The sequence below is a fragment of the Pseudopodoces humilis genome, chromosome 9, assembly GCF_049639895.1.
Source record: "Pseudopodoces humilis isolate 2021_Gansu_Grassland_sample_001 chromosome 9, ASM4963989v1, whole genome shotgun sequence".
Lineage (NCBI taxonomy): Eukaryota > Metazoa > Chordata > Aves > Passeriformes > Paridae > Pseudopodoces > Pseudopodoces humilis.
In genome coordinates this window covers 2751328-2764890 of record NC_142208.1, presented here as the reverse complement: position 1 = coordinate 2764890, position 13563 = coordinate 2751328, and the positions used below count along the sequence as shown (strand labels likewise).

Genomic DNA, 13563 nt, shown 5'->3' with positions numbered 1-13563 from the left:
ATCTCAGCTTGTACTGAGCTGCCACAATTCCAAAGCCCAGGATATTCATGTGGCTGATCTCCCGAGCCCGCACTTTTGCCCGGTACACTCAGGAAATTAAAGGCAGGACAGGACACTCTACATGAGGCTGCAATGCAAGTAGGCAGCTATGCTCTGGAGCCAGGCTGGGAGAGCTGGGGGTGCTCAGCCTGGAGAACAGAAGACTTCAGGGAGAACTTAGAACCCCTTCCAGTACCTGAAGGGGCTCCAAGAAAGCTGGAGAGGGACTTTGGACAAGGAGAAAAGCCCAGAGTGACAGGACAAGGGGGAATGGCTTCAAACTGACAGAAGGCAGGGTTAGATGGGGTATTGGGAAGAAATTCTATATTGTGAGGGTGGGCAGGCCCTGGCACAGGTTGCCCAGAGAAGCTGTGGCCGTCCCTGGATCCCTGGAAGTGTTCTTCCAACTGTGAGTAACCTGGTCTACTGGAAGGTGTCTCTGCCCACGGCTGCAGGGTTGGAATGAGATCATCGTTAAGGGCCCTTCCAACCCAAACCGTCCTGTGATTCCGTGATTTTAAAAAGCTGGCTGCCTGATGCTGGCTTATTGCACAACAGTTTCCAGCTCAGGAGCTTCCCACCACCCAACATGTGTGCAGCTGGCACAGTCTCCATCCCAGGGTGATGGCCACCAGGGCAGAGTCCTCTGGAGGAATTTGGCTCCCTTGCTAGGACCCGCTGCCACTCACCGTCATGATGCTCGTAGGGAAGCCAGGAATGTTTGCTGTTCTGGTGGGTGTAGTAGGAATTGCGCTTGGAGCACTGCTGGGCACGGAAATCCTGATAGGGCCCCGGGCACTCCTCGGCATTGCACACCTGGTACTCGTAGGTGGCTCCCGGGCACTGGCGCCCTCCGTACGCCGGGCTGGAAGATAAACCCAGCGGGCTGTAAGAGCGCTGGAGAGGGGATGGTGTTCAACCCCAGCACAGCTCAGCGCCCCAACACACGGCACAGCTCCCGCGGGAACGGATGTCCCCATCCCTGCCAACGAGGGGAAGAGCCAGGAACCTCTGGCTCACGGCCACTTCCAGTTGGGAAAAGGGAGGGAGGCAAAGTCCAGACGTACGGCGGGTTGTCGCAGCTCCGGCTGCGGGATCGCACGCCTCCCCCGCAGGTCCTGGAGCACGAGCCAAACTTGGACCAGGAGCTCCAGCTGCCATCCTGGCTGTAAGGCTGCTCTGATGTCTTCCAGATGCAGTGGCCCTTGAAGCACCACTGGAAGGGAGGAGAAGGAATGAGTTCCAGACCTCTCCCAAAGCGCTCAGCACCAGTGGAGAGCACCCACAGCGCTACAGGAATGGTAGAGCATGGGAGGAAGGTGCTCTTCATCGCATCCCTCCCACAGGGAGCAGGACCAGCCCTCACCTTCCCAGGAGAGCACTCGGTCCCATCCAAGGGCGGCCCCTTCTTGGTCTTGCAGAAGTAGGGGTTGTCCGGGTGGCTGCACCACAGCTGCTTGCAGGGGTCGAAGGTGCGGAACTGGGGGGCACAGAGCAGCTGGGCTGGGACAGCAGCGGCTGGTGGCAGCCAGGCTGGCCGGGGATCTCGGGAAGGGGGGATGGAGTGGCCATACAGCCCGTACTCACCGCCGTGCACGTCTTGTAGCCCACGCCGAAGTCGAAGCGGCACTGCTCGTCCATGGAATAATTAATTCCCGGCAGCTCGGGTAAGGTGGGCCACTGGTGCTCAAAGGGGTCATCCAGGAGGCAGTCGTAGGAGCTGCAGGGTCAGATAGAGGATCTCCTTCCGTCACCCCATCCCTCAGCTCCAGGCCACTCTCCAAATCCAGCTACTGAGAAATTTGGATTATCATGGAAACCTAGAATGGTTTGGGTCGGAATGGTCCTTCAAGGCCATAGACTTGCATCCCCTGCCATGGCAGGGACACCTTCCACTAGACCAGGCTGCTCCAAGCCCCAAAGTCCAGCCTGGCCTTGGACACTTCCAGGGATCCAGGAGCAGCCACAGCTGCTCTGGGCAACCTCTGCAAGGGCCTGACCTCCCTCACAGGAAAGAACTTTTTCCTAATATCCCATCTAACCCAACTCTCTGACAGTGGGAAGGCATTCCCCCTTGCCCCAAGTCCCTCTCCAGCTCTCCTGGAGCCCCTTTAGGCACTGGAAGGGGCTCCAAGGTCTCCCTGGAGCCTTCTCTTCTCCAGGCCGAACACCCCCAGCTCTCCCAGCCCGTCTCCAGAGGCACTCCAGCATCTTTCGCTACCAAAAGCCACCAGCCACGATCTGAAGGGAGACCATCCCCTCCCAGCTGGAAGGGGCGTACTGGATGTAGCGGTTGAGCTCCTGTTTGCTGCAGCGGGACCAGTGGTAGCGGTGGAAGGCGGCCTGCACCAGCGGCGCCATGATGCTCCCCATGCTGGTCTCATCGGCGCAGCGGTTGCCCTGGCCGTCGTGCTCCATGCCCAACCTGGAGGGGAAAATCCCATGGGATCGGCGCCTGCAGCGCAGCAGGAAGCCCCCTTTGCAAGGAGAGGGGCAGCAGCACAGCCAGCTCTGCCCCCCAGCACTTACACGTGTCCGGTCTCGTGGGCGACGACGAAGGCCGAGGAGAAGCCGTCCTCGTGGTTGAGGGTGCAGCTGCGGAGAGGGTGGCACATCCCCGTCACCGGAGCGTAGCCTGGGGCAAAGACAGGAGGGGAGGACAGAGGAGGAGAGGAGAGAGAAAACCTTTGAGAGAGGAGGGGAAAAAATGAAAAATTAAGGAAAAAAACCCCCCAAAACACAAATACATAGCCTGGCTTCACCGCAACAGCAGAGAAAACAGAGGGGAAGGCGCTGAAGAGGAGGGGCTGCCCAGGTCACTTGGATGGCAGCCCAGGACTTGCTCACCAGCGTGACCACCCCAGTGCCAAAAGCCAGCAGAGGTTGCTCTGGGGCTTGCTGGCACCGCTGTGCCCTAGTGCCGACACAGCTGGGCAGGCAGGAGGGCAGAAACAGCACCCACAACACCCTGTCACTGTGGGTGGCCATCGCCTCCCAGCCCAGGATCGGCATCCACCGCGTTCTTCTTCATTTAAAACAAATAAAGAAGGAAAAAGAGAGAGAAGGAAAGGCATGAAGTGCTCCCCAGAGCCCTGCCAAAACCACAGCCCTGCTCCCCCATGGAGCGCATGCACCCGCCCCGGCCCCAGGACCCCAGCCCTCGATCAAGTGCAGTGCAGTGGGGCAGCTGTGGGCAGAGAAATCTTCCCCTGCCCAGGCAGCAACACATCACATCCATTTTGGTCACTTTTTCCTTTCTTTTTCACCTTATTTCTGCCCAATTCCATTAGCTTGTTGGCAACACTCCAGAATTTACTCCCCCAAAGTTTTTTATGCTTTTTATTTTTTTATTTTTTTTTTTTAAGGCTGACCCTTTTTGGCATCAAGGGAGTTAGTGAAGGAAGGACTTAAAGGTCAGAGAGGCAAAAGCAGGGCAGGACCATGCTGGATAATCGTGCCCTGGGGACTGGGATGCTGGAAGAGGAGAGTTCAGTGAGCCAGGAGTGGGCAGCAGCAGGAGAAGGGTGCTGATGAGCTGAGGGAAGTGCACATCCCTACACCCACCCTGGCCAAACCACGGGATCCACGGAGTCCCCCCATCCTTGTGGGATGCTCGATCCACACCAAGTCACTCCCATAATGGGGTTTAACCACAGAGGAATAAAACAAGCCCTGGATAAATCCTTTGAAAATACTTTTATCCCCTCCCGTGAAACTTTCCACAAGAAAGGATAAAGTTGTGGGAAGCTTCCTCTACAGGGGGAGGGCAAATCTATTTTGTGTAGGATGAAAGTTGGATAAATTCCCAACCAGAGAAGCTGTGGATGGGAGATGGGACAATGGAATACGAAAAGGTGGATGCTCACAAAGGCAGTTTTTTGTAATGAAGACTCCAGTAAGAATTGGAATGAGTATAAAAGATTCTCACAGGAGAACGACGGTGAGAAGCAACTACCTGGAAAAATATTTAATTCTGAGCACAAGCATCCTTCAGGCCAGAAAATCCCCCTGTGCCACCCACTGCAGAGAGACACGGAAACTCTTTGGGTGTTGACAAGACCTCTACAGCAGCAATAAATAATTTACAACCCATCTGTCCACTGCTTTTCTCTTCAAAGGGCAGGGATAATTTGGTGCCACGCTCTAGTCCTTCATTCCACACATCCCTGAGCTTAACAGGGGTGCTGGGGATCCGCAAGGACTTTGTTTTGGGGGAAAGAGGCAAGAGCAAGCAGAGTTACTATTCCAGCAGCCCACTCAGAGGGAAATTCCCAGTGGATGAGGAGCTCCTTGTGCCATGCAGCACAGCCAGGCAAGGACACGGCAACCATGGGGACTTCCAGAGAGTCCTGGGGATGTGTGGCAAGCAGAGAGCCAGGGAAAAGGGGAAGGAGCTGCTGGAGGGAGCACCCCTAGAGCAGGGCTACCCCATCGATCTCACGACTCCTTCCCACCAAGGGGCAGCCTCGGGAGTCTGCCAAAAATGGTCCTCTCACAAATGCCTTTGGACACAGTCACTTTGCCAGGAAGGGTCTAGAAAAACGAAACAAAAGCCGGTATTTCACCCCTGTGACTCTGGACAAGGAGACCAGAGTCTCAGGCACAACCCAAGCTCTGCTGTTTGGTGGCCACAGCACCCTCAGGAGGGTTTCCAGCTGGATATCTCCTGAGGTTCATCTCCTGCTGAGGGGGATCCTTTTCAGGGAGGTAATCCAAGTTAGGACAGGTTTCCTTCTCCACCTTTCCTTCCTCCACCAGGAGGAGTTGTGCTACAGACCAGGGCGACAATACCCACCCCATTCACGGCATCAAATGGAGCCTCCTGACAGAAATCCAGACCTGGCCACCAGTGTGGAAAGGAGGAGATGGGAATTTGGAAGCAGCAGGCTCAGAACTGGGAAAAGTCACCTCTCGTGATAACACCAATGCAGCTGTTTTCCCAACGGAGCCATGAAACGTCAGAAGGTTTCCCTGAAAATTGCTGAAGATTTTTATTAGCAAGGCCTCCAACTTCTCAGACCACACCGGCACAATCTCTGCACCAAGAGGGTGAGAGATTCCTGCAGTAAAACTTCCTCTTTGGCCCAGGGTTCATGGAATGCTCCCGTGTCCAAGAAATAAATCCACAGAAAAACAGATTTTAAAGGTCCTCCAGAGGACAGAATAAATTGATTGTCCCTATGGGGCTTCCTGTTGTATTTCATCATTTTTTAACTTGTTTTTATATTTTTAAGGCATTTTGGGCCAAGGGGAGCACTGGTAAATGAAATCAAAGAGCAGGAGTATAAATAGACATTTTATCCATTCAGGTTGAGGCTCTGGATTAATTCTCTGTCTGTCTCTCTTCTTCACCACGTGGAGGACAAAAAAAAAAAACAACACCGATTTTTATAACCTTTTTCTGGACCTTGCTGGCCAAGAAACAGACTGTGCTCGCAAGAAATCCTCTCACCCCTCGCTGGCTTTCCCCCTCGCAGCAAACTGCACATACCTGATCGAGACAAATACAGTACCTTGCATACCTGCAGGCCCAAAATCTTGCCTGGTGAGGAAGACGGCGTGGTCGTGGTACTCGGCGTGCTCCGGGTCGGAGCGCTGCTGCGAGTGCGCCCAGCGGCACACCTGCTCCAAGCTCCGCGACGGGTTCCCCCGCTCGATCAGGCTGACTGACTGCGGAGAGAGTGGAAAACCCACTGCTGGGGAAGGGAAAGGAAGAGGTGTCGCCCTTCCCCTGGAAGCCAAAGAGGTTTTATCCCAAGTGGGAGACGAGAAGATGCAGGAGGACTCGCTCGGGAAGCATCAGATCTAAACAGTGGTGAGCTGAGATCTCTCCTGCATTCAAACATCTGCTCCTCATTTCCTACATCGTCCCCTGAAGCTGAGAAGTGGCGTAGCTGGACAAAGCAGCTGCCTCCAGAGCTGGCTTTGGGAAGGATAAATCATCCCTAACAGAGCCTGGCAGTTCCCATCCCGCTGTATCACCACAGCTCCAAATCCCTTCCCCTCCACAGGTCAACCTCCAGCCCAGAGCACAAACGCTGCTGGGAGGAAGCCAGACGGATTGTTCACAGCTAGAGATGATGTTCCTGGTCCCATGGGAAGCCTCCAAAAATGGGCCAGCCTCCATCCTTATCCCTGCTCCTCAGGACCATCCCTGGATCTCAAGGATGTGGTGGGTTTCTGCCAGGCAAGCATATTTCTACAATAAGGAAATTTTTTTCCAAGACCTAACCGGTCTTATTTGTGGATCACACACACACAGAGACATCACTGTGTTGAGTCATTAACACCTTTGCTAGAACACTTCCTGTGGGACAGGGGCTTGCCCCAAAAAAAGTACAGAAAATCACATTGTTTTTAATGAAAAATCTGGCTGCTGTGCTCGAACAAGCCTTACAAAACAAGTGCAGCCTGAGAAACCACACAAAAACTTCTCAGGAAACCTTCCCACTCTTTTCCTGGCCATGCCCAAGCCACACGAGAGCTACAGGACAGCTCAAGGAGACCCTCAGCTTCTCCTCACTAATGTGCAGCTCCTCTCAGTGGGGGAAGCCACCTTCATCCCATCATCTACAGAGCTCTGAGGAAGCCTCCGTGCTTTTCCCCACATCCCAGAGCAAGCACGTAACAGCAGACCACAGCCACCCACCCACCACCTCCCTGAGGGGGGCTAGCCAGGCCCTCAGCTCCCAAAAAGCAGGCTAAGGAGGGTTCAAATTCACCCCTGACCAGCACAGTTATCATCTGGGCTCCAACAAGCTGCCACATTTTCCCAAGCCCGGGCTTGGCTAAGTGCTAAATAAACATTAGAGCGTCTCCCGCTCGCCACGTCGGCGCGCCGGATTTACCTGGCGATATCCCACCATGATCATCCTGACCAGCACGATGTTGATGTGAACGCCCAGGGACTCGTCGTGGTAAATTTCATCCACCTGAAGAAGGGAGGGAAATCCAACAGGGAAGAAGTTCAGGCCATCCCCAGCTCTCAAGCCCCTCCAACGCTGCCACGTTCCACACCCTTCCAGGCTTTCCAAGACCAGGTGCAAAGACCTCATCCCCGCCTCCTCCCACTGTGGGAAGGGTTTTCTTTTTCCCATTTTCCCACGTGTAACAAGCACAAAGTCAAAAAGCCAAGCTGGAACAAGCCAAAATTTCCCCAGGAATGGCTCAGATGGTCAATGACATCACCCATTTCCATCAAGGGCTGCGTTTCCTCCACCGCATTTCTCAATGAGCCACTGCCCCTTTGGAATATGAATCCCTCAGAGGGATGGAAATTCTCCAGCATCCAAAGGAAAAATGTCTTTTTGATACAATCCTTTGCCTCTCCCCAAAGCCAGGGCTTTCCTCAGTCACATCAGTGAGTCAAACCTGACCTATGGCTCCAGAAATCCCAGGAGAAGGCAACACAATGAAGAGAACAGGGAGGGCTCATGAGTCAACGAGATTTGTACCATCCTCGGCTGTTAAAAAATGACCTTGCAAAGGAAATAACCAGCTACAACCTTTTCCTTCTGTGTTTCCAGGATGAGTAAACAAATTCTACTCCTAAACACTACCAAGAGAGTAGGACACCTCAGGGAAACGTCTCGGAGAGCTGAGCCCAGTGACACGGAGAGAGGCACGGAGTGGGCAACCACAAACCCATGTGAGACCCTGCACCTCCTGCAAAGCACGTGGGAAAACACGGCCCAGGGAGGAAAAACACCCTGATTTTGGGGAATGGGACTTTCTTCTCCCCAAAAAGCCTCTCAAATGAACAGTTCTACAAATGGGGGTTCACTGCAGAAGTCAAGGAGAACGAATCAAGACCATTTTTAATATTGAGTATAATTCATATTTTAATTAAAATAGACTTTTTCAGCTTTGCCCGAGGAGGGACTAATTTGCCTCAGCTCTGTCATAGCTTTCCAGACTAGATGGGGGTTATGAAGGTAGATTTATGGATTTTTTCTACTTTTTCCTACATTCCTTTGGGGTTTTTCAATCTTACATCAAGGGCTGGATGACAACTACCCTTTTACTGCTACCCAAGTCCAAGTCAGCCATTCCCCAGTGTTTTACAAGCCGCCCCAGTTTCCAGCCTGGGATTCCATTTGAAGTACCCACTCAGGACAGTTTTAAACCCAAAAACCCAGTGTTAACCTTTTCCCCATGACAACCAATACTCCCATGGGGTGCCTCAGAGCCATGCAGAGAGGTAATGCAGATCCTGAGCCTTGAATGCAGCAAAAATCGATTATAAAAATTAAAATCAACCAATAAACTGCCAGTCCACCCCCATTAACACATCCCTTTGGATGCAGAAGCTGCAAGGGCCGCGGGGTATTTTATTCATCAGTGTGGAAATACAACGCTGGCCAACCCACCCTCAGCTCATCCCTGCTTTCCATGGGTGGGCTGCTCCTTCACCCTCCCCCTTTTGTAAGAATTATGAGAATATGATGGATTTTTCTCTGATCCCAACCCTATTTTTGGGGGGAGGAGCACAGGAGGGTGGAAGGTCACGCAGTGTTGCAGCTGCAAACATTACTCAGGTACAAAGGATCCAGCCCAGCGAGGAGCTGCAGCTCCCCAGGGATGTCAGGCTCAGCCCTGGGTTTTAGGATGTAGGCGGCTTTGGCATCTCAGAGAAATCCCAGGTCCTAAGTGTGATCCCTTACAAAAATATCGGTAATATGGCAGGCTGGGAAAGTGGGGGAATCAAAATCGTGCTTGAAGAGATGCAGAGCTGGACCTTGGGGGGCAGTCTGGGGAACAAGACAGGAAACACAACCTTTTCTTTCACTTTCCCAAATCTTCACGCATTTTCCTTCACCCCCAGCACTTGTCAGGAGCTGGAGCTTCAGACAGAGGGTAGGGTTAGATGGAACAGAGGGTGGGGAGGCCCCAGCACAGAGAAGCTGTGGCTGCCTCTGGATCCCTGGAAGTGCTTGAGGTCAGGTTTGATATGGGTTTGGAACAACCTGGGATGGTGGAAGGTGTCCAGACCCATGGCAGGGGGCTGGAATGGGATGAGCTTTCACCTCCCTTCCAAACCTTTCCATGATTTTAGGATTCTGTGGTCATCCACCAGCACCCTGCTGCTTGCTGCCTGCTCCTGAGGACCCCTCAATCCATCAGGCTGAGCCACGTTCCTGCCTCAGGGACCTCTCTACCAGCCACGATCTGACCTTGCTGTGACTGGGAGCATCAAGAGGAGCAGCACAGACCTCTCCCTTCCCAGCTGCACAGGATATTTTGGCAGGATGCTCAGTAGATATTGCTGTATTATTCCAAGATGGGACTTAATTCCATAAATCTTCCTTGTGAAGCAGTGTTAAATCCCACTCTCCTCCTGCTCACAGGGACCTGGAGCTCCCTCTCCCCAACGAAGAGTTGACCTAAAGCCCAGCCCCTGCTTAGTCCAGGGTTTAGGCAGGGATCTGCACCTAACCAATACCAGCTCAGCAGCGACCTTTGGGGTTAATTCAGAAAGCAGATGTGGAACCAGACTGCCCAAGGCTACAGACTTCCCTTCACAGCCAGATATAAATAATTGATTGAGGGGGAAAAAGAATCATGTCAAAAGGGCTTGGCACTGGTTGTGGCAAGGGCTGCGACCGTGCAGGCCCCAAGTTTTGGGGTGGGACATCAGCAGGGCCAGCTTCCCCCAAGTGCTCCAAGTGCCTGTGGAAGAAGTGAGGATGGAGCTGGGGTGGCCAAGCATCACCCTGGAAATGGAAATTCACCCACTGAGCATTTTTCAGGCTTGGCACAACTCCCCCTGCCCTCTGCAGATGCCATTAAGCAAGCTGGTGTCCTCAGAGAAACCTCTCCCCCCAAAAATACCTGTTCAGCAAAGGGTTCCAGTAAAGGGACCCACATCCCTGAAGCCATGGGATAAAGATCTTCTTATCCCTCTCATCCACGCTCAGCCTGTTTCACACTGTCACCTGGCAAGAAATGCTCTCCTCTTTCATTTAAAATGGAATTTTCACCCCTATGAACAGCCCAGCCCTTTAGGGTCTCTGTGAGTTAAGAGCAAACCAGCAGGAACAGCCACCCCGTAGGACTCCCCCCAACCCTGCAACACCAAGGAGACAGCAGCAATGCTTTACAGTGCAAGGAACATGACAAGCTGGGAGCAGGGCAGGCTGCCTCCCTAAATCCCTGCAAACCTCTGGCCAGCCCCGCGTCTGCAGCCCCAGACGCGAGATCCCGACAGCAAAACCGCACTGGCAACGAGGTCTAGACCTCGCCGTTCTTCAGGGAAGGAAAACAAAGGGAGAGACACGAGAAGAATTTGCCAAAGCAGCAGAATAGCTGACATTTCAAAACGCCGGGATCGCTTACTCGGAACAGCCAAGTCATCCTTAAACTCCTTTCTTTTATTCCCTCGCTCGGTTTTCAGGCTGCTGGATTCGCCCTGAGCCTCTTTGCAGGGGCTGGGGGTTTAGGAAGGGAGGGGAAAGTCCCCCTTAGCACATTTTTGGGCTTGCATAATGCATAATGTCACCTCTGTGAGGGCTGACCCACATTATCTGTGGGGAGGAACAGAGGAAGGGGAGAATTGTTGTGCAGGGCGAGACCAGATTTGATCAGAGCTCTCTACAGAACAAGGCAGGTTGTCCCAAAAAAATAGCAACAAACACATAAGCCTGTACAGAGGGGTAGGGAAAAGTGCATGGACACATGAGAGACATCAGAGGCATTTTTTGTTGTTTTTATGGCATTATCAGTTAGCAAGGAAGTGGCTCATAAACGCCACACCTAAGAGAAAAACACACACAGGTTAAAATTAAAGCTGAAGGTTTAATTTTTGCTCCCAAACCTCCTCTTCTGTGGGGTCTCAGTAGCACTCTTTGTTGCTCTGCCCTTGGGAACAATAATTTCAGCTGGAGCCAGGCAAGTCCCAGCCTGGAGAGGGCTCTGACTCATGGGGTTTCCCTAGTAACCCGAAACAATGGGAAAACACCAAGTACTTTTGCATCCTTCACCAAATCAAGGGCAATATCCGACAAAAGCCCAGGAAAGCAGCTGAGACCAGAGCCAGGTTTAACACAGCCATAGCTTGGCTTCTCCCCTCCACATGGAGCCATCTCCAGACTTGAAAGGATCAGGGATGAGCAGTGGGAAATCTGGCAGAGAAAACCAAGAAACCCAACTCCCTGAAGGGCAAGAGACTGGAAATCAGAGCAAAGCACTGAATATTTCCTCTCCTCTTCCTTTTCTGGGGTGCTGGATCCCCTCCTGGTTCCCAGCCCTTGATCTCAGCGGTCACCATGGCTGGGGGATCCTAATTTGCCTTCCATAACATCACAGGCAGCAAGCAAGAGAGGGGAATGGCTTTCCAGAGCCACCACATCACCAAACATTCATCCCAAGAGCCCGACAGACCGGTTTTGGTTTAGGTGGATGCTCAGAGCGGAGACATGCTCAGCGACTGACGGCAGAGGGGGAGTCGTGCCTTTCCCACTCACTCCAACCTGACCCCAAATTCCTGGGGCCAAGAAGGGAAGGGCAGGCTGGGAATGCAGGCTGGGAGCTAGCAGGGAAGGCAGCCTGCCTGCAGGGAAGCTCTTAGGTGCACAAAAGGAGCAGTCATCCTCATGTCAGCTTCCCGGCATGGACACAGCGCCCTTCACTGAAAAGCATCCACATTTCTGGCAATGAAATAAGGGCTGTGGGGTCTGTTTCTTTTTTTTTTTAAAAAAAAAAAAAAGCTTTTCTCCGTGACAAATCATTTATCACCGAGCTTCAGCCGACACAGAGATCCTAATAAAGGGTTTTGTGTCTTGGGAAGAGCCCCGGGACCCTACCTACAGCAGCGCTGGGAAGGGATACGTGTCCCACTGCTCCCTCGGCGCTCAGTGAAGACCTCAGAAAAAGCCAGGAAAGTTTACCATTGCTTCCAAACTCGTTGCCCCTTTTCCTTGGGATACATCTCGACAGGAAAACTTTCCCAGTTGGCTCCCAGCTCGTTAAGTCCATTCCTCGTTAGAGGGCTGGCCAAGCCTCTCATCCTTCATCCCTTTGCCTCCAACTAATGGGATTAATGTTCTGCTGGGTGGTCCCTGCAGGCTCCTCCCTGCCAGCCCCCCGGCATCCTCCTCTCTCCCTCCCTCTGCCACCCAGGCCAGAAAGCAGGACTCTCTCCTTTTTTTTTCTGCTGAATCGGGTGTTTTAAGGCAATTTGAGCCGGTAAGGAAACGAGGCGGCGCCAAGGGAAGAGGAGGCGGACGGAGGTCACGGCAAAGCTGGAAAGAAAACGCACTAAAAAACCAGAAAGAAAGAAAGAAGGGGAAGGGGGTGGGGGGAGAATATATAGAAGGAAATAATACTTGGGGGGAAGTATTTGTTGCCTGTATTATCCTGGGGGTTCTCTCCCCCTCGCCTCATTAAAGTCTTCAGCGCCGCTTTTAATTGAATAGGCAGCGGGTCCTCCCTTCTCCCAGCGCAGCATCCCGGGCATTCACTCCCTGAAAAGTCCTGCCCGCGGGGTAGGGACCATGAAATGCGCCTGAAAACCGACCTTTTGATTAAAGCTGACAATCCCCGGGTGCTCAAAGTGCCCATCCCGCTCCCCCCTCACCCCCGGGATCGGAAAGGAAAAATGACATCAGCTCCGACCCCTGTAACGTGGGAAGAGCCAGAGGGCAGAGCAGGGAGACCTGTGGCTTCCCCCTGGCAGGAGGGTTTCATACACCCAGGGGAGAAACGTTCAGAGAGTGAATTTAAGTGATGCTGAGAGCATCGGACAGCAGGCATCGGGGTAATAAAACATTGAGATGGAGGTGTTTGCTTCTTCGACATTCTCCCTGTTTGGGACCAGCCACTTCACTCATCCTTCACCCCATCACCCTCTAATCCCACAAATCCTCCCCACGTTGATAATTTCCCCCTCGTTGCTGTCCATATGGCAGAAATAATGCCCAAACCAACAACCAACCACCCAAAACCATCTTTATAACTTGGCCATTCCAGAGCTGGTTGAGCCTTTTGAACATTTTTCCACCATTGTGTAAAAGAACACTTAGAGAAAAATAAATAGAGCGGAGGATAAAGGATGGAAAACAAAACAAAACTGGGAGAGAGAAAGAGATCCTTGAGCGTAGACCATATTTGCAGACATTCAAATGCTGGAGGAGCAAACTTCCTTCAAGACAAATGGATGAATAAATATTGATCCTTCCAGATCTCTCAGGGAATATGGATGCTTTTACCTTAAAAAGGAATAAAAAGGGGTGTAGGGAACTAGCACAGGCTGCTCCATGCCTCTGAGTGAGGAGAGCTGCAGGAACTGTAAAGCTGCTCTAAACTCCTTTTCAAACATATCCTGAATGGTTATCCAGCTGCACAGGTTTCCAAAAAGCTTCTGAAAAGCTATACAAATATTTCCTCTACCAACAAACAGTATTCAGAATGAATCATGAGCATCATCATTGCCAAACAAATTACAAACATTGTAATTTCTAGCTAAGTAAGCCACGACCATTCTCTCTTCTAGCATTTGCTGAGACTTCAGTGATGAGGAGGAAACGG

The 13563-nt window shown here is 52.3% G+C and overlaps 1 protein-coding gene across 3 annotated transcripts in view; it reads right to left on the bottom strand.

Annotated features, from left to right (window-relative positions):
• ADAMTS14 (ADAM metallopeptidase with thrombospondin type 1 motif 14) overlaps positions 1–13563 on the bottom strand; it is a 30246-nt gene that overhangs the window by 8139 nt on the left and 8544 nt on the right. For 2 of the 3 annotated variants that reach the window (XM_014261640.2, XM_088059516.1), the window contains exons 5-12: positions 6888–6971; positions 5553–5709; positions 2569–2674; positions 2321–2464; positions 1627–1759; positions 1406–1519; positions 1107–1255; positions 729–904 (exon numbers count right to left, since the gene is read on the bottom strand). In XM_014261640.2, coding sequence (XP_014117115.2) covers positions 729–904; positions 1107–1255; positions 1406–1519; positions 1627–1759; positions 2321–2464; positions 2569–2674; positions 5553–5709; positions 6888–6971 — 1063 coding nt within the window. The remainder of the gene's footprint in view (positions 1–728; positions 905–1106; positions 1256–1405; positions 1520–1626; positions 1760–2320; positions 2465–2568; positions 2675–5552; positions 5710–6887; positions 6972–13563) is intronic. The other variant, XM_088059517.1, reaches the window with a different exon arrangement.